General features: G+C 39.9%; 1 protein-coding gene across 2 annotated transcripts in view; it reads left to right on the top strand.

Annotated features, from left to right (window-relative positions):
* LOC100699956 (E3 ubiquitin-protein ligase HECW2) overlaps window positions 1-26,576 on the top strand; it is a 91,511-nt gene that overhangs the window by 56,385 nt on the left and 8,550 nt on the right. For both annotated transcript variants that reach the window (XM_013277246.3, XM_025902819.1), the window contains 16 exons: window positions 2,188-2,338; window positions 2,487-2,590; window positions 2,683-2,807; window positions 13,552-13,737; window positions 13,969-14,121; window positions 14,307-14,409; window positions 14,511-14,607; window positions 16,371-16,454; window positions 17,004-17,113; window positions 17,876-17,996; window positions 20,460-20,573; window positions 20,649-20,801; window positions 20,913-21,011; window positions 22,618-22,747; window positions 23,860-24,006; window positions 24,138-24,252. In XM_013277246.3, the coding sequence (XP_013132700.2) occupies window positions 2,188-2,338; window positions 2,487-2,590; window positions 2,683-2,807; window positions 13,552-13,737; window positions 13,969-14,121; window positions 14,307-14,409; window positions 14,511-14,607; window positions 16,371-16,454; window positions 17,004-17,113; window positions 17,876-17,996; window positions 20,460-20,573; window positions 20,649-20,801; window positions 20,913-21,011; window positions 22,618-22,747; window positions 23,860-24,006; window positions 24,138-24,252 (1,992 nt within the window). The remainder of the gene's footprint in view (window positions 1-2,187; window positions 2,339-2,486; window positions 2,591-2,682; window positions 2,808-13,551; window positions 13,738-13,968; window positions 14,122-14,306; window positions 14,410-14,510; window positions 14,608-16,370; window positions 16,455-17,003; window positions 17,114-17,875; window positions 17,997-20,459; window positions 20,574-20,648; window positions 20,802-20,912; window positions 21,012-22,617; window positions 22,748-23,859; window positions 24,007-24,137; window positions 24,253-26,576) is intronic.

Here is a 26,576-nt window from a genome sequence, read left to right as displayed (position 1 = left end):
ATACCGCATACATTCTATATATTTCCAACTTATTTTCCTGCACCAACAATACTGTAGCAATACTCCCAGCCCTCAGAACACATAATAAACACACATGAACAAAGACAGAACTTGTCTTAACCAAACAAACCAGGTCTTCCATGAGAGAGGTTTTTTTCTCTCCTCTCAGTCTGGGGGGAAATGCCACAGTGTGGGGCCCCTCTCGTTTCCTATTTTAAAAGAAAAAGGGAAACTAAAAAACAAAAACAAAAAACATGTGAGTCACCTGCATCGGACCCTCACCACTCCATGATCAAAGGGGGATCGACGTCCCAAGTTCCATCACGGCCAGGGGAGGAGGCCATCCAACCATATACCCCTATATCAGCAGCCCGGTGCACCTGTCGTTCCATGTTCATCTTAACAGCGAAACGGGCTGGGCGGGGCAGTGGGTGTTACTCCTCCATACCGACGTCCTCCGTGCGCTGGAAAACCTTCAGCTTTTCCCGTGCGCTCCCGCGTAGATCAGCTGTATTCCCGGCACGTCGCGGCCCAACCACGCTCGTCGGTAGCATACTGCTGATCATCTCCGCCGTAATGCCTTTGGGCTTTCTTGTGGCCACCGGTCCCACTGTGTATCCGCGTCTTCTTAGATCCGCCGCAGCTTCCTCCGCGCTATTGTATAGGACCATTCCCGAGTCAAAATGAACCCGCGTTTTGGCAAGCGGGGTCTGGAACCGGATGGCGTTTTCTTTAAGTACTTTTTTAACCGGGCCATACTCTTTTCTCTTCATTTGTATGTTTTCGGCATAGTCGTGATCAAAGAAAATCCCCTTCTCCTTTATATATACAGGCTTCTTCCATGCAGCGCGTAGGATTTGTTCTTTAATATTGAACTTTAAGAAGCGCACCACCGTTGATCGGGGGGCGCCCCCGGCGGCGGCTGCGCTCCCAGCGGCCGGTGAGCTCTCTCTATCCCTAGGTTCTTCTCGCTGCCCAAGTCCACACCGTCCCCCAACTCCGACATCATCATGCTTTCCACATACCTTAGCATAGAGGTGCCTTCTATGTTCTCAGGGATGCCATATATCCGTATGTTATTACGGTGTGAGCGCCCCTCCAAATCCGTATCCTTCTCTTGGAGCTGCCTCTGCTTATCCAGCAGCTGAACAATGGCATCCCTCGCTCCAATGTCCCATTTCTCCTTCCCTACCATGTTTCTTTCCATTTCTTCCAGATGTTTCCCCACCTCCTCAATCCTGCTTGTGGCGGCGGTAACCTGTTGGTTTATCTCGTGTGTTAACTCGCTCATTTGGGCTTTCATGTCCTCTTTCAAACTTGTTCTTACGAGCGATAGCTCCTTCTTCATCTCTGCCTTAAGGTCTTGCATGCCCTCCGCCACTACTTCACTCACCACCTGTCTGAGGGAGCCTAACGCTGATGTTGAGGCCTCCTCCGCCATCTTCTCGCCCTCCTGCTCGGAGCGTGTTTCGTATGTCTTCCTCTCAAGTCGCGTTTCTAAGCTTCGGCCTGGGGCTCGTCCCTTCTTCTTTTTTTTTTATCTCCGCTCATTATTCTTGAGGGGAAAGTCACTTTTAATGGATTATATTCTTGAATTGCGGATTATTTTAGCTATCGATGCAGGAGCTCCTGTTTATGCTGCTACTTTTGCCACCATCACACCAGAAGTCCACTAAAACATTTTTTGACAGATATTTGAGCGCCGTGTACCACATAAAATCGGTTCGAGGTCAGTAAGCACAACCAGAATTCATACATAAGGCTCACTGTTGATTTTTGAGAAAATTAAAGGATTTTAAGTGCACCTTATAGTGCGGAAAATACTGTAATAGGCCTTTCCAATTACATGTATGTATGAATAGACAAGTTGAGACAAATTTGTGTTACTATTTTTCAGATGTGGAATTTGCTACCGAATTGGAATTTGCAACCCTATCTTTAAATGCTAGACAGGCATTGTAATTTGTAATAAACCCATAAGCCAGACATTCAGTTATGTATATATACACACACACACACATATATATATATATATATATATATATATACACATACACATACATGATTATAATTATATATAATCTACTGTATCATTTTGTTAATAAAACCTTAGTTTAGAAACCTCTATATTCTTACGTGAAAAACAACTACTATATGTGTTCTTCTGTTGCACTGTGTGTGATCCAGATTGGGAGGCTCGCATAGACAGCCATGGTCGCATCTTTTATGTGGACCACGTGAACAGAACAACAACATGGCAACGTCCAACCGCACCCCCAGCCCCACAAACGCTTCAGAGGTCTAACTCCATACAGCAGATGGAACAGCTAAATCGCAGGTCAGAAAACAAACATATATACATGAAGATTTGCAAACTAGATCTTCATCCAAAGTTTCAGTTAAAAATGGAGATGAATTTGCCACTACCCATTTTTTTGTTTTTAGTAACATTATCATTAATTGTTACTGTACACATAAATTTGCAGGTATCAAAGTATACGTAGGACAATGACCAACGACAGTAGACCAGAAGAGCAGCTACCCAATGAGCTCTCAGCTGATGAGACTGATATGCAGCCCTCATTCCCAGGTAGCCCCTTCTACACGGCACAAAATCCTGATCCATGTTCTTCCCCTGTGATTTTCTTTTTTTTATTTTGACGATTCTGGTATATTTTGCAGAGCTACGTAGGGACAGCAATTTGCCACAGTCCAGTCCCAGGTCTCGCCTAACCCTGCTGCTTCAGTCCCCTAGCGCCAAGTTCCTCACCAGCCCTGAATTCTTCACTGTGCTGCATTCCAACCCTGTATGGACACTTTTTACTTACGTATTATTCTTTTACTTCCATTCATGTGTCTCTCTTTTCATAACAGACCACATTCTATTTGTTTCAAGAAAGGGATTTTAAACAACACACTTATTAACCCTTTGAGGTCATCAAAGATGATAACTAACCTTACTCTACTCTTATATTTTGAAAAAAAGAAAAGAAAATGTAGTTTGTTTTTAAAAAAAATAGATTGTGATCTGTGTCAGTTAGAAGAGTGTTTTCCTTGTTTCCTCATTGGCAGAAATTCAAAAAACATTTTTAATAAAAGCAAAAGAATAGGATCAGCTTTTGGCTTGCCATAGGTTATGATTCTAACCACAGATAGTTAAGGGGCTCAAAGCGAATACCTGATGTAATCCCACCCCCAAACCCCCCCTAAACAAGTCACTCTTACTCCACACCTCACTACTATCCTCATACTCTCTGCCACTCCTGACTTCCAATTCCTCTGTCACAGTCTGGCTGAGGCAGACTGTATGTATTGTGAAAAAGGACTCAAATGCAGACCAAAACAGAATGTGAAACATGATGTGGAATAACAAAAAATGAGCCGTTTATTAAGGCTGGCAAAGAAGTACAAAAAACAAGGCAAAGGTGAAACTAAACAATAAACTTCTTGATGCATTCTCAATCATCCAGGAAAGTAAATCTCCAAAAGTTGAATCTGTTCATCTGGACGTAGCGTTTTGTGGGAGAAACGTTTCGTCACTCATCCAAGTGACTTCTTCAGTCTCAGCTGACTGCAGGTTTCCCCAAACCTTATAAATAGTACATTTGCATAATGACTGAAACCAGCCCACTGAAGGAACAATGGGCTGTGAGGTCAGTTCCTTAATCATAATTATGCAAATTCCCATGACCATTGATCAACAATCACTGACCAAAACCCACTGATCAAAGAACACTGATCAATGGCCATGAGTACCATTCACAGAGAGTTGGGGAATGGCTGCAATCACAGCATTGTAAGATGGCGAAAGATGTACCCTTAGGCCCCCTCCTCGATTCAGAGATGGTCTTTCCCTTTTCACGTAAATGGCCTCCTTGACTCAAACCAGTGTTCTTCCCTGTCCAGGATGTGTACATCCTCATCATTGAAAGAGTGTCCACTGGACTGCAGGTTTGGGGAAACCTGCAGTCAGCTGAGACTGAAGAAGTCACTTGGATGAGTGACGAAACGTTTCTCCCACAAAACGCTACGTCCAGATGAACAGATTCAACTTTTGGAGATAAACAATAAACTAAACTGGGTGAACTAAGATTAAAGCATGAAGAAACCTTGCACGTGGGACCTGGCATGGAGACATGGAAAAAAAACTGGATGCATGACGTGAACAAAGCAGACGACCTGACAAGGAATGACTGAAAACACACAGACTTAATACACACAGGAGGATAATGAGGGAAGCAGAAACACATGGGGAGACAGCTGAAACAAATGAGCATAACGATGTCACAGGGAAAACGTAAAGCTAAACACAGAACACAGGACCACAGAGCCTCTTCAAAATAAAATAGGTAACATAATGAAACGCAGACGTGAGAACATGAACTTGACAACAAAAGACATGCAGACATGAAACACATAAAGGACAAGGGAGACTTAACACAGGGATTGAAAATATAAGGGCAAACTAATAAACAAATTAACTTAGAAAACCCAATGAACTTAAACATAAACCATAAACATCAAAATAAACTAAAACTCAAAACGCTGGGTCAAAAGACCCAGGATCGTGAAATCCTCTTTCAATTACCTCGACAGTTCCTCTATTGGCACCCTAGCATATGCTTTCTCTAGATCCACAGAGACATGGCGCAACTATGACCTTTTTTTATACTTCCGCATCAACACTCTCAAATAAATTATTATTATTATTATTGTTATTATTATTATTATTGTTGTTGTTGTTGTTGAATCAGACAAACAGTGTTTCCTGAAAACCCTCTGCTGTCTGATTATTTCCTGATAACATTTACATTTACAATAATTGATTACACAGCAGTGGAGAGTAGACTTTATCAAAGCAGATGTCTTTCTGAAAGTGCTGTAACTAAGTTTAAGAATATAATCCACCCACTGTTATCATCTTCAATGCTCTGTACCAACATAGAGCAGAGCAGCTATCTGAACGCTACTCCAACAGAGGTCGATTATCTTGTTAATAATTTTACCTCCTCACTACGTACGACTCTGGATACTGTAGCTCCTGTGAAAACTAAGGTCTCAAATCAGAAGTACCTGACTCCGTGGTATAATTCTCAAACACGTAGCCTAAAGCAGATAACTTGTAAGCTGGAGAGGAAATGGCGTGTCACAAATTTAGAGGATCATCATTTAGCCTGGAGAAATAGTTTGCTGCTTTATAAGAAAGCCCTCCGCAAAGCCAGAACATCTTACTATTCGTCACTGATTGAAGAAAATAAGAACAACCCCAGGTTTCTCTTCAGCACTGTAGCCAGGCTGACAAAAAGTCAGAGCTCTACTGAGCCAACAATCCCTTTAACGTTAACTAGTAATGACTTCATGAACTTCTTCACAAATAAAATTTTTATCATTAGAGAAAAAATTACCAATAATCATCCCACAGATGTAATATTATCTACAGCTACTTTTAGTACCATTGATGTTAAGTTAGACTCTTTTTCTTCAATTGATCTTTCTGAGTTAACTTCAATAATTACTTCCTCCAAACCATCAACGTGTCTTTTAGACCCCATTCCTACAAAACTGCTCAAAGAAGTCCTGCCATTAATTAATTCTTCAATCTTAAATATGATCAACCTATCTCTAATAATCGGCTATGTACCACAGGCCTTCAAGCTGGCTGTAGTTAAACCTTTACTTAAAAAGCATCTCTAGACCCAGCTGTCTTAGCTAATTATAGGCCAATCTCCAACCTTCCTTTCATATCAAAAATCCTTGAAAGAGTAATTGTCAAACAGCTAACAGATCATCTGCAGAGGAATGGCTTATCTGAAGAGTTTCAGTCAGGTTTCAGAGCTCATCACAGCACAGAAACAGCTTTAGTGAAGGTTACAAATGATCTTCTTATGACCTCTGACAGTGGACTCATCTCTGTGCTTGTCCTGCTAGACCTCAGTGCTGCGTTCGATACTGTTGACCATAATATCCTATTAGAGCGATTAGAACATGCTGTAGGTATTACAGGTACTGCACTGCAGTGGTTTGTATCATATCTATCTAATAGACTCCAATTTGTTCAAGTAAATGGAGAGTCCTCTTCACCCACTAAGGTCAATTATGGTGTTCCACAGGGTTCAGTGCTAGGACCAATTCTATTTACATTATACATGCTTCCCCTAGGCAGCATCATTAGAAGACATAGCATAAATTTTCACTGCTATGCAGATGACACGCAGCTCTATCTATCCATGAAGCCAGGTAACACACACCAATTAGTTAAACTGCAGGAATGTCTTAAAGACATAAAGACCTGGATGGCCGCTAACTTTCTGCTTCTTAATTCAGATCAAACTGAGGTTATTGTACTCGGCCCTGAAAATCTTAGAAATATGGTATCTAACCAGATTCTTACTCTGGATGGCATTACCTTGGCCTCCAGTAATGCTGTGAGGAACCTTGGAGTCATTTTTGACCAGGACATGTCCTTCAACACACATATTAAACAAATATGTAAGACTGCTTTCTTCCATTTGCGCAACATCTCTAAAATTAGAAATATCCTGTCTCAGAGTGATGCTGAAAAACTAGTTCATGCATTTATTACTTCCAGGCTGGACTACTGTAATTCATTATTATCAGGATGTCCTAAAAACCTGCTGAAAAGCCTTCAGCTAATCCAAAATGCTGCAGCAAGAGTCCTGACAGGGACTAGGAAGAGAGAGCAGATTTCTCCTGTTTTGGCTTCCCTTCATTGGCTTCCTGTTAAATCCAGAATTGAATTCAAAATCCTGCTCCTCACATACAAGGTGTCACGACTGGGGCAGCAGTCGTGTGATGAATAAATGAGGACCCAAGATGCAGACGGTGATGGAGATGCGAGTGGAGGTTTATTTACAGTAAAGATAACAGAAGTGAGGGCAGGACTGAACATAAACCTAAACTGGGTGAAACTAACAAACAAATCTGGAACATAAGGTCAGCGGGAGAAACTCAGAGATGGCAGATGAGGACAGCAGAACAGGGAGACGTAGAGAAACATAGGGAATGAACACAGACGACGCGACGAGGAACTGAGGGAAACACACACTATAAATACACAGAGGGACACTGGGCAATCACATACAGGTGGGAGACACAGCTGGACCTGATTAACCTGACGAGACAGGGGAACACTAACACCAGGGACCAACAGAGGGAGCACAAACCCAGAAACCCAGTATCTAAAAATCCCAAAACACAAACCATCCCAAAACAGCCCACAAATAATAACAATAAATACCCCAAACACAAAATCACTGAGTCACAGACTCAGGATCATGACACAAGGTCTTAAATAATCAGGCCCCATCTTATCTTAATGACCTTGTAGTGCCATATCACCCTATTAGAGCACTTCGCTCTCGCTCTGCAGGCCTACTTGCTGTCCCTAGAGTATTTAAAAGTAGAATGGGAGGCAGAGCCTTCAGTTTTCAGGCCCCTCTTCTGTGGAACCAGCTTCCAGTTTGGATTCGGGAGACAGACACTATCTCTACTTTCAAGATTAGGCTTAAAACTTTCCTTTTTGCTAAAGCATATAGTTAGGGCTGGACCAGGTGACCCTGAATCCTCCCTTAGTTATGCTGCAATAGACGTAGGCTGCCGGGGATTCCCATGATGCATTGAGTTTTTCCTTTCCAGTCACCTTTCTCACTCACTATGTGTTAATAGACCTCTCTGCATCGAATCATATCTATTATTAATTTCTGTCTCTCTTCCACAGCATGTCTTTATCCTGTTTTCCTTCTTTCACCCCAACCGGTCGCAGCAGATGGCCCCGCCCCTCCCTGAGCCTGGTTCTGTCAGAGGTTTCTTCCTGTTAAAAGGGAGTTTTTCCTTCCCACTGTCGCCAAAGTGCTTGCTCATAGGGGGTCATATGATTGTTGGGTTTTTCTCTGTATTTATTATTGTGCTATCTACTGTACAATATAAAGCGCCTTGAGGCGACTTTTGTTGTGATTTGGCGCTATATAAATAAAATTGAATTGAATTGAATTGAATTGAATTGAATACTGGACAGTGTACAGGTAGTATGAATACTGAATTTAGGGAGTAAGTATCACCAACTTAATACAAACTAATATCTGCAAAACTTGATCTGACACTGGCCATGAACGCCTCAACCACTGTAAACCGGTTCAACACAGAACTTCAAACTCACCATAATACGACAATGTAACCTGTTTATTCTTCTTAACAGAACTACAGAGTATTTTCATCATCATTTGATTAACACAAAGTTACAATACCTTAGTTTGTTTTGCAGAACATTTTACTATATGAAAATACCAGAGGTGTGGACTCGAGTCACATGACTTGGACTCGAGTCAGACTCGAGTCATTAATTTTATGACTTTAGACTTGACTTGAAAAAAGGTTGTAAGACTTGTGACTTGACTTGGACTTTTACACCAGTGACTTGGGACTTGAATTGGACTTGAACCTGTTTACTTGAAAAGACTTGATATTTTACCCAAATCTAAAATTTAACATACATATTATATAAAAAGTGCGGACCATTAATTCACTTTATTCATTCATTCATTCTTACCACACTCCGTATGTATGTGAGCGTGGGCTGTAGCACAGCCAATCAAATTAACCAGATTTGAAAAAAACAAGAACAAAAACGCTCGAGCCAAAAATGCTTCCAAGAGTAATTTCTTTCGGGTACATAAACTACGAAGTAGTCAACAAAAAACGAAATGCAATATGCAAAACATGCAAGAAGAGAATCACAGACGGAGATGGAACAACTTCCAACTTTGTCCGACATTTGAAGTTGCATAAAGAACGGTAGGTGGTGCTTTTGTTTTTTTTTTTTTGCTACGATGAGACAGCTGACTTAGCTAACTTCATCTTATTAGCAAATGTTCTTCGGGCTACGTAGATGATACTGTTTGGCTTTAACAGGTATGATATGTTTGTCATGCTATTTTAAATCCGGTCCTGCAAGCGCATCCAAGAATAACATGCAACTTGTTAGCTCAGAATTGTCGGTGAATGGTGAGCAGGGTCCGTTTCAGAAAGTGGGTTCTGTAGCTGTACTCAGTCTCTCTCTGTCTCCTCCCCATCATTAACCCCGTAGATTTAACCCAGTTTAGACTGACAAATATTTATTTTACCATCACATCACAATTCAAAATCACTGTGTTTAATTTGCAATTAGTGTATGGTCGTGTTTAACTTTTGCATGTCTGAGCCAGGGAAAAAATTTTTTTTTGGTTAGAAAATCTGGCCCACCTTAGTACCTTAGTGTGTAATTGAGTAGTCCTGCTATACATGGCCTTTTTCTTCTGTCATTTATGTCAATACATCAAATAAAATACTTTGATCTTATATTATTAGCTGTTGTTTATTTGCAAAGGTTATTCCCAACAGGGATGCTAGACAAAAACGGCGTTTTCTACAGACAGCCTAGCATACGCTCTCCACTTGCGAGTGAAAAAAGAAAAAGAAAAAACACCCCTTCCCTCTTGACTATGTGCACGAGAAAATGCTAACTTCCTGGTTTGAGGCCGGATGTGGGGTTGTACATTTCCGGTAGCTTTACTTTGCGGTAAATCGCTACTGCGAAGATATACTCCAAAATCATGTCCAAAACTCGAAAACGGAAAGATTGCGTTAAGTTCCAAAGAGCAGAAGGTGGGAACACTCACCACTGTTGTGTCACAAAAAAATCTAATGATAGATTTTGACGTTTAACCACTTACGCCCCACGCCCCTGATACCGGGGGCAAAAAGGAGGAGATCACGTTTAATCGGTTATAACGCGGGTTGAGAAATATAAGTCAAGACATGTGTAGTATCCACAGAAACCTCAGAATCTCAGCTAAAATGTCATATAAACCATTTCTACAACCACCAAACACACCGAAAATAAGCCGCGATTAAACGAGCAGTTACGTAAATGCGCAGAAGTCCGCTAAACAAATAAAACCGAACCAGAAATTCTTCAGACTTCATGTAAGTAACCGGTTAAAGATAAGCTGGTTAGCTCCCAGAGCTATCACTGACTCCACACACCAAGTTTCACCACGATCAGACCAAAATTCACTGAATTAGCCGCAAAAGAAGACCACAAAAACACACAGCGGCGCAAATGCGCTAAGACAGAAATTGGCTTACCGTCCCGATTTCCTCCATTATTTTCGCCGGTAGCCGGTAACCACGTGATTGACGTTTAAAGAGTTTAGATCGATCGGTTGTTTGCATCACTCAACACAAGCAGAACTGCATCACTGCAGCATAAGACACATCGTCCACATTCAGAAGCACATCTCTGTATAGTGACTGGTCTTATTCTTTAAACAGGCAAATGTTCAGCATTCAAACTACAGGTGAACAACAGTCACAGATGTTTCCCGTTATGTCCACACCTACACAGCATGTTAACAAACTGTGAAAAAAGCCACACAAAAAATGAACGATGGCTCGTGAGGGTTTCTATACATTAGTATGTATGAAGGGTATATTGTGACTTACATTCAAAATTACAGTGGTCCCTCGCTATAACGCAGTTCACCTTTCACCTCGCTGTTTTGCGGATTTTTTAGTGCAAGTTTTCATGCTTATTTTTACGTCACATTGTGTGCAGCTGATCGCTGCAGACGATCTCCTCCGTGACGTCTCTCCTGTACAGTACAGAATCGCTGCATCGATTGCTAGCAGTGTGACTCTGAAGTGCAGTACTGGATGTCCACGATGTCCACGCATCAAAAAATAAAATTGGCTACTTGATTTCACCTATCGCTGGTTATTTTTAGAACATAACACCCGCAATAAACAGGGACAGCTGAGAAATATAACATTTGAATCCCTTTTCTCTTTTGCTCTGAGGCGTGGGGGAAAAATATCGACAAGTCGATGAACATCATTTACGGATATATTTCGTAAATGCCCAAGACATCTATAGAAATGTAAATCGCTGCTTGATTCATTCATTTGCTTAACTTGTTTTGGACCGTAAACAAGGCGCGAATAGGACACCGGAAACAAAGCTCCACACAGGAGTTTTTGCACCGGAAGTAGCATATGCTAACGTGCACATAGTCAATTGGTGTTAGAGTTTACCATGTCAGCCAATCAAAAAAATGATAAGGCAACATGTGACATTTGGTTGTTTAGGGAGAAGGGGAAGTTTTTAGGAGTGACACCCGCGACGGAAAGCGGGCGAGCGAAAGAAAGAGAGAGAGAGAGTTTTCATATGTGAGACATTAGTGACGTTTAGCGTGTTTGGAGGCTGTAGTTAGTTTGTTGTGTAGTTATTGTTTTGTATTGTGTGTCGGTTAGACTGCTGAATTTCATATTTGATCTAAAAAAGCTGTCAAAGGCAGATCCCAGTGTAAACGCTGTCTCCACATAGAAAACTGGACTGTTGCACCTCCAGTTGTCAGACCTGCAGGGTTTAGGCCTGTGGTGTTCTCCTCTGTCTTATACTGAACACAAACTACAGTTTTTGGACTGGCACAAATAATTTGTGTGCCTTCTTATTTGATGCAGCACACCTGATTGTTCTGTAAATAGATTTAAATGGTTATATAAAAAACGCCTGAGGCCTTGGCTGCATTTTTAGGTAAATAGTACCATATAACTTTGTTGTTTGCAAAACTTGTGCATAATTTTTAGAAATGTACAATTTCTATTTGCATTTCAAGTTATGAAAATGATTCGTTAAACATGTAAAAAAATATAACTTTTTTCTACTCGGATTCTGAATTTTTTGTCTGAATTTAGATCAACTGTGCTAATATAGTATACCAAAATGAAAAAAATAACTCAAATTTCAGATATTTGAGGTTGTGCTGTAAATAATGATACCAAACAAGGCAAGAAAAACATATTTTAAAAGTGAAATATAGAAGTAAAATCAAAAGTAGTCAAGAACGGCCAATTATACCCAGGACCCCAGAGGGTTAAAAAAAAGACTTGAAAGGACTTGAAATTCAAAGTTTCGGACTTGGGACTTGACTTGAAAGTTGTCTGTCTTGACTTGCGACTTGACTCTGACTTGCTTGACTTTACTTGAGACTTGACTTGTGACTTGAGGATAAAGACTTGGGACTTACTTGAGACTTGCAAAACAATGACTTGGTCCCACCTCTGGAAAATACATAATTTATCAAAGCAACATATACAGAACGAATAGCTAATTAAAATGATGACATTACATGTAAGCCTTAAATTTGCAGTTTATCAAATGCCACTGAGCACTCCTTACCTCTTCATCCTCTCCTATCCTGTCTTCATACATTGTAATTTCTAAGTGAAGTTAACTTGCATTCTTTTTTCTCCCTGTGAAATACAGCAGCTGTTCCTAGCAGATGCAATATGCAATAAACTACACACAAAGAGTTTGTGAGTTTGCTTATATTTGTTCAATTCAATTCAATTTCATTTATATATTTTTATATTGTAAGGCAAAGAACCTACAATAATACAAAGAAAACATAGATAACTCAAATATCATATGATCCCCTTTGAGGAAGTGTTTTGGTGAGAGTGAGAAAGAAACTCCCTTTTAATAGGAAGAAACCTGCGGCAGAACTAGTGTCAGGGAGGGGCTGGACATCTGTTGCAACCAGTTGGGAGTGAGGGAAGAAAGGACAAAGACATTCTGTGGAAGAGAATCGGAGGTTAATAATAACTAATGATTAAATGCAGTGTATAAACACATAGTGTGTGAAAAAGAAACAGTTCATCATGCGAAGCCTCTAGCATTAGACCCTCTTGAATCCACCTCTAATGCTGCTTGCCTTGCATTCTTCCAAGATATATTGTCTCTTGCACACAAAATATAGTGACCTTCTTTCTTTCCATCATATATCAGCAAGCTCTCTCCCTTTACCAGTCATTTAAAGTCTGTACTCTCAACTTCACATTCTTGAGTTCCTTCTCTCTTGCTGCCTCCTAGGTATTTCTAAACCATATGAAAAAAATAGGTAGTCCTGAGGGCAACATGGCCTCAAGCCTTCTTAGTTGGAAAAAGATGTCTGAAAGTCTCATATTTAATTTGACCAAACTTGAGACTTACTGACAGACTGACTGATACTGCCATACAAATAAAATGGACAAAATATTTAATGTTGTATGTATATGATAGATAAAATAAATTGTAATCTTTTGAAATACTTGATGGTGCATATTGAAGGTATTTACTCGGTTATTAACAGCATTAGAAAAGCCTCACACATACTGTAGTAACTGCAATGATATAGTCCCTTACTTACACTATTGAGCCACTGCTGCTTTATACTGTATATTTTCGTAACATGCAAAAGACCCAAATCCATGGGACGGTTACAAATAATAGAGTGCCCGAATAAACTTCAGCTTATACAAAACAACGCCTATATTGTGTAATGGTTGTGAGTAGTAAGCACAACAGCAATGCGCTTTGCTTTCCCCCTGAAATGTGTGCATATGATAGTGACTACATAGTATAACACAAGGCACTTAAAACTTACTCTTTTCTTGATGTGTTTTCTCTGTGCTAAATCTCCTTCCTGTCTACTGGAATCTCTTTCATGGCTCTAGAGTGCCTACCACATGTTCACCACCAACACATGTCTGAAACATATGATCAGTAAGGTTCGTCGGGATGCTCATCACTTTGAGCGCTATCAGCACAACAGGGACCTGGTGGCCTTCCTCAACATGTTTGCTAACAAACAGCTGGAGCTGCCCAGGGGTTGGGAGATGAAGCACGACCACACCGGCAAGGTAGGGCTGACACTGTAATCAATCAGTGCCCCAATGTCTACATTTCATGAATTTTTGAGGATCTGAATACAGTTTAACTGTATTCAGACTGTATTCAGATCCTCAAAAATAGTATGTAACTGTTCTACACTTATTCTGTCAAGTATTTCTTACTTTTTAAAAATTGTAATCAAATTAAAAATGATTAACACTTGACAGCTTGTATGTGTGTCTGTGTGCACACCCATCTAGCCTTTCTTTGTAGACCATAACTGCCGTGCCACTACGTTCATTGACCCTCGGCTGCCTCTCCAAAGCTCTCGGCCGCTGAGCCTCCTTGCTCACCGCCAGCACCTGACTCGCCAGCGCAGCCACAGTGCTGGAGAGGTTACCACTCGGCGACTGGTAAGGGACACGTAATGATCGTGGACAACAGAAAGTACAGTTGTTTTAAAACAGCTACTTAAATTGGTCCTCTAATCATAACAGGAATACGCAGTTACATGTTTTCTTCCTCCACTTACATATCATGTAAACCTGTGTTGTCAAACAAGAAGGGCAGCATGTTTATTGACATCCTGTTTTTATAGATGGCTGAGGACCCTCGTCATGTTAGCCCACCTGTTCTTCCACGACCTTCCAGCACCTTCACATCTGCCAACAGAGGGCCATGCCAAGACTTAATACCAGTGGGTTAGTGCATGCACAAGCACGCGCACACGCACGCACACACAAGAATCTGAGATGAAGAGATGAATACATTTGACAAAAATTTTCTGTTCACTTTTTTCTAGCTTACAATGAGAAGATTGTGGCATTTCTACGACAACCAAACATCTTTGAGATTTTGCAGGAGAGGCAGCCTGACTTTAACCGGAACCATGCACTCAGGTACATACATACAGAAATGCATAGCTTAACGTTTATATAATGCTTTCCTTAATCTGGTGACTAGATTTTTTCTTTGTTCTCAGTTACTTTGATACAATGGCATCTGCTGTGATACTTACACCTAATGGCCCCTTAAGTCTTGCAAGTGTTGGCTTTAGTTTGATACCAAGATGGTTACACAGAGTTTGTAATTGCAGAGAAATAATCAATTAATTTTGGGCATGTCATTTTCAAGCACGAACCCCAGGTTGTAAAAGTTTAAGAGTGCTATTTTTCATGCTTGAAATATATTCAAAAGGCATTTCTCATGCCAGGACTCCACAAACTTACAACACCACTATGTGTCATTGATGCATAGCTTTACTGCCGCACAAATATGGGAGGAAAAATAGCTTTTCTAGATTAAATGTCTGGTACATAAACATTATTTGAAATCTTCTTCACTATCCATTCCCTCTGATCCACATCTCCACCGCCTTAACCCTCAGACCTGTCTTCTGTTCCCATGGTTTTAAGTCGAGCAAGAGTTTTCAGAAAAAAACTCCCTCTCCCTCCACATAGGCCTTATAATTGTTCCATGGATCTCAAATGACAAAAAGAATAAAAATCCAAGTTGGTAGATCTTGGATTTCAGTCCAATTGGGCATAATTTGTTTTCTGTTTCAAGATATAGAGATTCACTTCCTAAAAGGGGTGGTGATCTTGACAGATTTTTACTTAAATATTACTTTTGAGCTGAACTTTATGAAGAGCCCAGTTAGAACTTAAACATGTTTTAAATAGCTTTGATGAGGAACACAATTCAGCTTGCAGGAAACAAACTAATATTGCAGGAAAAAAATTGTATACAAGAATCAACTTCATATATTAGAGACCTTAGACAAGATGAAAAATATTGCTGTGCCTTATTCCTATTTAACAGTGGTATCATATTTAGAAACATTTAATTATTGCAAGAAAACTTAGTTGTCAGAAGAGAAAATCATTAAAGAAAGAAGCAAAGTTCATTGTGCTACTGCTAATTGCATTGCAACATTGTTTTTCATTAATTTTTGAAATTTTACAACATAATAATCAAAGACACACAGACAAAAGAAATGCACAAACAGCAAGTGTCAAAAAATGAAAAGGGACATAAAAAATCAATAATAAAATGATGAAACATTTATAAAAACATATTAGAAATTAATATTAAAGATTATTGTTAAATTAATATTTAAACTATAAATTGATACAAGCTGAAAACACTAGCCCTAAAATCTGATCATAACCTTCAAATATGCCTGTAAATGTGAAAAGATCAATGCAGAATGTCCTGACTATGATAAATCTGTCTTTGCAAACACTTGAAAATAAAAATTGCAATTTTCTGGAGACCACACTGCAACTGCAAACCAAGACTTTCCAGTAGAAAGATTTTGTTGCAGAAACTGCTTTTGTCTGCAAGAAGCAGTCACAACACACAAACAATATGGACTGGCTCTTATGTAGCGCTTACTCTACTCTCTCTGAGCACTCAAAGCGCTTTACACTAGCCTCATGCAGGACTATTTTCTGAGTGCTTTCTGTCTAACACACACATTCATACTCCAGTGGTTGCATTGGAGAGCATGGGGTTAGTACAGAGACTGGAGCAGACTGGGATCTTGTCTGCTCCAGTCCAGAGCTACTGTCGCCCCTTAAGTAGCCAAAGTAAAAGTGAAATACATGCATGGGATACATTAATGAATAGCATTGCCATTGTAATGTTGCTGTGACAACAGGGAGAAAGTGCAGCTGATCCGCACAGATGGAGTGTCAGGATTGGCCAGGCTGTCAGGAGCTGCTGACCTTGTCATGTTGCTAAGGTGACATATTTCTGCTTTACCTCCTCTGTCTTATTCACTGATCACACTGCACCTCTCAATGCACCTGCTAGTTAGATGGCATGTATGTGTATGTATATAGATGTAAGCGTGTATGTGGAAATATGTGTGTGTATGCATGTACGGATGCAAATATGTATATATACATATATGTATGTATGTGCGTGTATGTTTGCAGGTGTGTGTATAACTTGTACATATCTTTCTTGTGTAAATGTAAATTTGTCTGTTATTGTGTAAATACTTACGCTATTGTGTACTTCACACACATGGAGAGATGCCAAACTGCCTTTCACTGTTCTTGTAACAGTGACAATAAAAAGCTATTCTATTCTATTCTATTCTATTATTCCATTCTTATTTTGTTTTTTTCTTGGCTTTCCTTTTTCTAACTGGACTAGCTGTGTATCCCCTTCTTGTTATTACCTCTTTTTTTTTCATTTTCTCGCTGCTTTACTGAAGTAATTGCATTTAGTGAATTGCTTTCTTTTTTTATGTCCCTTCATCCTCACTCCACCCTTCCATCTGCAGTCTCTTTGAAGAAGAAGTGATGTCCTATGTGCCTCCTCATGCCTTACTTCACCCCAGCTACTGCCAGTCACCTCGGGGGTCACCTGTCTCTTCCCCACAGAATTCACCTGGTAAAAGATCAACAGAAAAGTCACAGCATTGTAAAAAAAAACAAAAAACAACACATGCAAAAAATATTATCCCCAAACCCTCTCTCACAAATTCATATGGAACCTACTTTTACTGTGTTTGAGCCCTGCAGAGTACTTTGCTATTTTCGTTAAGTGCACTTCACATTGCTGTACAGCTGATTCACGTAGAATATCTGGATTGGCCAACTAGGAAATGTTGACCTTGAACTGAACTCAGAACTCCAGTTCAACAGAAAGAAATTTAGCTCTGAGCTAAAATGAAAAGCTGAAATTTGTACAATGGTTGTTATCCAAGCCGTTCCATCCTTTCTTACTTGCTATGGTGTTGAACTGTCCTTACATATCATCTGTGCATTGAACAGTGGAAATTTACAGTCATGTTTAAACAAGAACAACAAAAGTAGACTTTTCACACCAACAATAAAGACTTAATGTTTTTGACAACCACTGGTAAAATCAGAACACAGCTAGTCATGTTAGAGCAGGTTGATCAGTTAAATCTGTGATTAGTAAACAGTTTATTGTCTATAAAGTGCAGAAGCTGCACCTGCAACCCAAGTTACATCACTTGGAAATAAACACACTGGTATGACAGCTGCACCACTGTTGTTGAGCATTTGACGAAATTAATACGTGTTCTTGCTTGGTAGAATTCTGAATATATAAATGAAGAACATTTCTGCTTTATCTGTCAGCTTGTTGACATGACCCATCAAAGTAAACATTTAAGTGTACACGTAGGTACTCAGAGAGCTAATGCCAGAGCACCAGCACCCTACAAGAGAGACTTTGAGGCAAAATTGCGGAACTTCTACAGGAAACTGGAAACTAAGGGCTATGGACAAGGACCAGGGAAGCTAAAGTAAGTCAGCAGCTTTGACTGTAGAAGGCATCCTTTCTGATCATTTTTTATTTACTGTATTTTACCGTATCAAAAACTGTCTAAATTATTTCATCTTTAATAAAATGATCAGTGTTGCTGCTTTACCAAGTGTAACAATTACAAGAATTTATTACAATTAACAGAGTTAGAAGTTAGCAGGAAGTTAGCTCGTTAGTTTCCACCTAAACATGATATAGCATGTTCTGACTCAGAGATTTTTGAAAAAATTAAAACGTACAGCTCTGCTATCACTTCCAACATAAATGAAGAAATAAAACTAAACAGCAGTGATGTTTGTAGGGTTACTGAAGTTGGGCTAGCTGGTATATAATGATGTGCTATGTGATCGCTAGCGACACAGCTATGTTAGCATAACTCACTTAACACTGGAGTTATTCCTCCATCCCTGAAAACTGCTTCTGTCACTCCAATTCTCAAAAAGCCTGGTGCAGATCCCAATAATTTTGATAACCTCCGCCCTATATCAAACCTCCCTTTTATTTCAAAGATCCTTGAGAAAGTTGTTGCCTCCCAGCTTCACTCATACCTCAATGACCATAATCTCTACGAACAATTTCAATCTGGTTTCCCCCACAATCATAGTACAGAAATTGCCTTGTTAAGGATTACTAATGACCTTCTGATGGCAGCTGATTCTGGTCTTTTAACCATTCTCATCCTTCTTGATCTTAGTGCGGCATTTGACACAACTTGTCATAATATCGTCCTGAGCAGGTTAGCATCCATTGGCATTAATCACACCCTCCTTGCCTGGTTCACCTCATATCTCTCAGACCGCACTCAGTTTATCCAACTTAAATCACACTCTTCAAGTCTCTATCCTGTTTCTGCTGGTGTGCCCCAGGGTTCAGAATCAGGGCCTCTTTTATTCATTATCTGCATGCTCCCTCTTGGCCAAATATTCCGAAAATATAATATAAATTTTCATTGTTATGCTGATGACACCCAGCTCTACATTTCTTCTAAACCCAATTCATCCCTCCCACCTACCTCCCTCTCAAACTGTCTTATGGAGATCAGATCTTGGTTCTCCTCAAATGTTCTCAAACTTAACAGTAATAAAACAGAAGTTTTACTCGTTGGCACAGCCTCTATCTTAAACAAATCTCAGAATTTCTCCATTAATATTGAAATTTCCCCAATCCTTCCTTCCCTGCAGGTAAATAGTTTGGGTGTCATACTTGACTCTCTCATTTCAGTCTCACATTAATTACATAACCCGGTCTGCATACTTCCACTTACGTAACATTAGCTGACTTCGTCCCTTCCTTACTCCCCATGCTGCTGCCATCCTTGTCCATAGTCTTATTACTTCCCGGATCGATTATTGCAACTCCCGCCTATTTGGTCTCCCCAATAAGTCCCTCCATAAACTTCAACTTCTTCAGAATTCTGCAGCTCGGGTCATAACTCGTACTCCCTTAAGAGACCATATCACCCCAATTCTTCAACAGCTTCACTGGTTGCCCATAGAAGCCAGGATAAACTTTAAAGTCTTAGTTCTCACGTTTAAGTGTATTCATAACCTTGTCCCTCCTCTTCTCTGTGATCTGCTTCATATCACCACAGTTTCCCGCTCTCTCACATCTTTCACTCATCTTGTTGCTCCTTCTGCTCGCCTTACCACTGTGGGGCACAGAGCTTTCAGTCGCTCTGCTCCTCAGCTCTGGAACTCCCTTCCTCCAGTTATAATAAATATAGATTCCCTTCCCTTATTTAAATCACAACTCAAAACCTACTTGTTAAACTGGCTTACTCGCTTTAATACAGATTTTACTTGCTGTCAAACCGTTTTTTGTTTTTGTTTTTGTTTTTTTTGTTTTATTTTGTTTTTTGGTTGTATTTTGCTGATTTCTGTATTTTAATTTATTAGAATCTATTTTAATCTACTGTTTTATTTGATGTCTTTTTCTTTTGTAAGGTGACCTTGGGTTTTAGAAAGGTGCCCTCAAATAAAATGTATTATTAGTATTATTATTATTATCATTATTATTATTATTATTGTTATGACATAAACACAGGGAAGCTGGAGAATGAACGCTAACTTTTTTCCACTTGTTAAAAGTTAACGCAAGGGTTCCCGATGGTTAGGAACAAATGCAATCACATGGCAGGATGCTGTAAACGGACCAAACTTTAGTCAGAAAAACAACTGAGATAATCCATCCACAATATGAGGTTAGTCATTAATATACTAAAACAACAGGGGAATAGAGCAACTGTGAGAGAATTCAACATTAATGAATCAATGGTACGAAAATGGAGCAAGCAAAAAAAAAATGAATTGATTAAAGTTTGACTTACCTGATTTTTGTTTCACTTAATGCGCCTTATAATCCGGTGCGCCTTATGTTCCGAAAAATACAGTACTCTTTGTATGTTGGGAGTTGTCTGTCCGCACTTCTTGTTTGTCTATCTTAGACTGATCATTCGTCGTGACCAACTCCTGGAAGATGCCTTCAACCAAATTATGTGTTACTCCCGGAAAGACCTACAGCGGAGCAAGCTTTATGTTAGCTTTGTCGGGGAGGAGGGGTGAGTATCTGGGAGGGGCAAGGAAGGGAAAAGAAGAAAAAAAGGAAATCTAAAGTCTAAATGTGTGTGTTTCAGGTTGGACTACAGTGGGCCCTCAAGAGAATTTTTCTTCTTGGTTTCCAGAGAACTGTTTAACCCTTATTATGGTCTGTTTGAGTACTCTGCCAATGACACTTACACCGTTCAGATCAGTCCCATGTCTGCCTTCGTTGACAATCACCATGAGTGGTAAAAGTCAATTTGAAACCCCGCCCAAACACACACACACACACACACACACACACACACACACTAACACACACACGCAATATTTAACTTTTGTGTTTGTGTATGCCCCAGGTTCCGATTCAGTGGTCGCATTTTGGGAATGGCTCTGATCCATCAGTACCTGCTGGATGCCTTCTTCACCAGACCCTTCTATAAAGGCCTACTTCGGATGTATGTTGACACACAATACTCAAATGCACATGAAATGTCTGTATGTATACACCCACCTGCCATTTTGTTGGGTACGCCTGAGCAACTGCTCGTTAACACATATATTCTATGTTTTTGCTCGTCTTGAGTGATATCACATTGTTAATCCAGGGTATAATATTTTGTGGGCCAACATACTGCAGCTATAACTATAGCTGCTATAGAAGTGTGTTTTGGGTCAGTGTGTGTTTACAGCGCACACTAACCCAGCCCAACCCAACTCCAGCCCTCTTGGCATTTCTTCAGCCTTGGGCCGATCTGTACTCTCCAGGCCCCAGCAGATACTAAAATAAGGAGAGGAAAAAACAATCAGTCCAATCAGAATCAGCTGTTTCTGCCCTGACGCTGTCCCTTGAGCCTGCTGCTCCACCACCCTTCCCATGCAGCTGAACCCCAAACCACACCCTGCCACAGCAGCCTTCTGGCAGCTGTAAAGTCCAGCGTACCTATTGAGCCAATAATATGACAGCAACTTAATGCTTGTAGACATGGTCACAACAACCATCAGAATGGACAAGAGAGGTGATTTAAGTTACTTTGAAGTCAAAGGAGTTTGCAAAGAAAAGCGTCTGGACTTCTTTAAGTTGCTTGAAGACGTTTCACCTCTCATCCGAGAAGCTTCTTCAGTTCTAAGGTCAAATGGCCGAGAGTCCCAGATTTAAACCCAGTGGGAGTATCCCCCCAAAGAGGGACAAAGGACCCCCTGGTGATCCTCTAATCACATGCGCCAAGGTGTGAAAGCGGGAGCGGGACCTAATCAGCCAGGGTTTCGGGTGAGCTCATTGTGAAACCTGGCCCCACCTTGTCATGTGAATTCCTGAGGTCAGATGGCCCAGGATGTGAGTGGGCGTTAAGGCGTCTGGGGAGGGAACTCAAAACTGGATTATAGATGGCAGACAGTTGGTGTCATAACCACCGCCTCTGTTCAAAGATGGTCGCTCACAGTGGACATAGATGGCCTCTTTCACTCCTCTTTCAAACCATCTGTCCTCTCTGTCCAAAATGTGAACATTGGCATCCTTGAAAGAGTGACCTTTATCCTTAAGATGCAGATGGACTGCTGAGTCTGGACAAGACTCAGCAGTCCACTGCAACTTAAAGAAGTCCAGACGCTTTTCTTTGCAAACTCCTTTGACTACGATGACCTGGATGACTGAGTACCTTCACAGACAAGTTACTTTGAAGTGTCATTGTTTTTAGTGTCACACGGGCTGGTCTGCTATCAAAAACTGGGATCTCTAGGATTTACAGAGAATAGTATGAAAAATATGGACTACACCAGGTGCCACTCCTGTCAAAATCTGTGAGGAATGTTTCTAGCATCTTGTTGAATGTCTGGCATTAAGAATTATGGCAGTTCTGAAGGCAACAGGGGTCCAACTCAGTACTAGAAATACATACTTAACAAAGTGACTAATGTATACACAGTTTGCTGAAATATATATATGTACATTTTTTAAACAGATTTTAACTGTGAAAAGAGCCAGTGTGAGGATAAGTTAATCTGTATGTGGGTCTAAGACAGCAGACATAGACCCACACATTATCCGCCTTTCCCAACTTGTAGTTCCTGTGACCTGAGTGATTTGGAGTATTTGGATGAAGAGTTTCACCAGTCTCTTCAGTGGATGAAGGACAACGACATAGACGATATGCTGGACCTCTCCTTCACTGTCAATGAAGAAGTTTTTGGACAGGTCAGTGTATGTAGGTGTGTGCGCGCATGTGTGTGTGTATGTACACCAACTATGCTTTCAACAAATGGGGGTGGCTGTTGCTCTGGAGGTAGAGCAGGCCATCTACTAATCAGATGGTTGGTGGTTCCCTGGCTGCTTCAGCCGACATGCCAAATACGATACTTAGCCAATTATGTGTGAATGTTAGATAGTTCAATGTGACTTAGAGAAAGCATAGTGCTTGTGTGAGTTGGTGACTGAGGCAAGTTGTATTGAGGGCTTTGAGTGCTCAGGTAGAGTAGAAAAGCGGCAGTCCATTAACCAAATTAAAATACACAACTTGGGTATAATCCTGGCCTTATACCAAGCCAACATCCCAGATGCCTTGGCAGTGTAAGGAGTTTCACCAGTCTCTCCAGTGGATGAAGGTTACTGAGTGATTTGCCAGTTTTATCAATCCTTTTTCATTATTTTACTGACATTTCATTTACTTTGAGTTTTTGTTAACTTTATTCACCAGAGGTCTTCATGGGTCCAAAAATATGGGGCCTAAACAATTCTGACCAACAAATAAACAAACTTGGCCAACCAAGGGTAGGCAATCTGCAACACCAGACAACATCACATGCTGTCCAGAAGAAATTGCCAGTTTGGTTTCTTGCAACACCAAGTTTGGTAATGTGGGTGTTGCACAGCACTGTCCAGTCAGGTAGCATGCTGTTCACCTCTGTAAGTGAATATAATGTAGGATAATTGAAAAATAAAGATACTAGATTTACTTTCATCATCAAAACATTTAGAGAAATGTTGTTGGATATATGTGAAGATAGTATTTAATACAGAATGTACTGCCAATATATGCTCTTGCAAATAAGAACGAAAAGTGATTCTCCTGCAGTTTGAACAAAGGTTTTGATTCAAAAGTTTTGTGGTGAACATCTATGTATATAATGTAAATGAGAGGCCTAAAACTATACATACAAGTGCATGTGTATGTGTATGGTTCCAAAATGTATTTCATACAGTGGTGCAGAGAAGGAGGAGAGACACTCTAGCTTGAATCTCGTTAATCGTTCATGATTTAGAAAGGAAACAATCCATGATATCCATCAAATAATTTTGTTTTGTCATAGATAACAGAAAGGGAGCTGAAGCCCGGTGGAGCCAACATTCCTGTCTCAGAGAAGAACAAGAAGGAATACATTGAGCGCATGGTAAAGTGGAGGATAGAGAGAGGAGTGGTACACCAGACTGAAAGCTTGGTCAGAGGCTTCTATGAGGTATGGCTTAGTGTGACAGAGTTTTTATATATATTTCACATTTTATGCATCACCCAATTTATCTCTAATGCCCCTAAATGTACAGTGTGAAAAAAGAAGCTCACTGTTTTATATTTTGAATGTTTTTGCAGGTGGTGGATGCCAGGTTGGTATCTGTGTTTGATGCCAGGGAACTGGAGCTGGTAATTGCAGGCACTGCGGAAATTGACTTAACAGACTGGAGGAACAACACTGAGTACAGAGGAGGTGTGGAGGAAGTTAAGAATGAATGTTTGTTTTCCAGGATAAATTTGTTTTAAACCTTTAGATAAAGTTTAAGATAAAGTGTTATTTTTACAATTAACAATTAATTGTCAGCAAACTTCAACATCAAAAGAACCGTCAACAGGAGAAGAAGATCAGCTGGGGGACAGACAGGTGGATCACAGATTTAATTGGGGGAGGATAAATGAATACATACAGTATGTGTGTTAATAGAGTTATGCAAATTGCCAACCTGTGACCCAGGGGAAAAAGAAGCTATTACTTGCTATTAGTTCTTTATTACAGTCGCAGTTTTATGTTTGAGAAATACTAGCATTAAATTCATGTAACAACCAATAAGAAGCTAGAAACAAGAGGTAACTAGAAAATGCATTTTCTAAAGAAACTGCAGTGTGAATGCGGATAGCTGAATGTTTTCAGCTGAAATGAAATAATTGCTGGATGTTAAGTTAAAAATGTTGAATCAGCTGAAAAATACAGAATTTTTCACCTGAAAACAAAAGTGCAGAACTTTTGAAAGCTGATGTTCACACAGAAGAAGTTGAAAAGTAGCTGAACATGTTTAAAAATTAAATTAGAAAAAGCTGAGTAATGACAAAAGAAATTTAGAGTCAGAAAACATCTGAATGAATATTAAAAGTTCAAATTCTTTTGATCACCAAATGACTGAAATTTGGGAGATTTCACTACAGACAGGTAAATGCTGTAATTTTTAGTCATTCAGTCAGAAAAGATGATTCTAAAAGTCATCATCTGAATCCAACTGCCCAGATCTGAACCACCTGTGTGCAGAAGACAAATCCACCAATTAACAATAAGCTTGAATTTAACGGGCCAACCAGAATGCTCTGATAAGATGGCCTGCAGTAACTACAGACATACTATTACACTGTGGCAAAACCCTGTCAAATCTGCCTCACTGCACTTACTGAAAAACTGCATCTAAATCAAGGACCCTAACTCCAATCAAATCAAAACATCCTTTGAACCTAAGGATCCTGAGGAATTGTTCTGCACAACAGTGTTTCTTTTATGTTCCTGCTATCAGAAATGTGGTCACAGGAGTGATTTAAAAAGTGGGGTCATTCCTGCTGTTGAGACAAACTCCTGACTAAAAATACAATGTATTTCTATGGGTTGGTTAGAAGGTTATCCTTCTACTTGGATTAACACAATTCAAGAAGTTTACATCTCTGAGCTTTGAAAGACACTGTTGGAAAGAGAAGAACGATGGTTACGTTTTGAGGGTAAAATGATGGCTGTAGAGCAAACACTGTGCACACAGCAGCAGTTTAAAGAGAAGTTTTTAAGATGAATCTTGGCAGAGTGACAGACAGAGCTCATTAGGCAGGCAGGTGTGAGCCTGGTTGCTATAGCGACTCCAGCTAGTGGCACCACACACATACAGACATGCGCCTGTCTGCTGCTGCTAAATAAACAGAAAAGTGACCCTGAAACAAATGCTTCCCAAGAGAAAACTACAAGTTGTATTGACAAAATTCTTTCACCGTGAGCGACAGCAATGTCCAATCTACAGTTTTGATGCCTGAGGAGTTTATTATATGGACGTAGTGACAGTGTAAAGACAGCCTGTACTTCTGATTTTCAGACGAATTTTGGGAGCCATATTAACATTGGACTCTGTGGAACAGTTTGAGGGAGGAGGCTGTGCATTGTTGACATTTATGAAAGAACCATAACATCTATTACAGTGATAATGACATTGGATGAAAGAGGTCAACAATGGCTACATTTTGAGGCTAAAATGATGGCTGTAGACTAAACGCTGAGCTGAAGAAAAAATATAAAAGATATTGAAAAGATAAATACAAGCTGAATAGTTCAATGTCTTGGCTTCATTTTAAAGTTTGAATGGTGGTTCTAGGTCAACGTATGTGGAAGTAGATTTGAAAGAGGAGTAAGTTGAATGAGAATTTGAAGACCTCCCATTGAAATAAATGGTAAATTTCTGTTGAATAGTTGAATAATTTAAAAAATATAAAAGTTAAAAATGAGAAAAATGCAAGCACACGTCCAAAAGAAGAGGAATCTAATGGTGGTTGAATGGTTTTTCTAAGTTGAACGGTATTGAAGGAGATAGACGGCGAAAAACGTACGGAAGATGAAAAGTAGAAGAACAATACTGTGGATGCTTAATCAGCATCACGCTAATAATGATGAGAAAACATATTTAAAGATACAAAGAATGCAAACACATTTAGTAATAACTGAAGGTAATAGGTATCACGAGCACAAAACTTTGATAGCTGACAAATGTTAAATACACCAGTGTACAACAAACCAAT

This window comes from Oreochromis niloticus, linkage group LG23 (genome assembly GCF_001858045.2).
Source record: "Oreochromis niloticus isolate F11D_XX linkage group LG23, O_niloticus_UMD_NMBU, whole genome shotgun sequence".
NCBI classification, from domain to species: domain Eukaryota; kingdom Metazoa; phylum Chordata; class Actinopteri; order Cichliformes; family Cichlidae; genus Oreochromis; species Oreochromis niloticus.
Note: the sequence above shows the minus strand (reverse complement) of the source record. Positions and strands in the feature narration are given on the sequence as shown.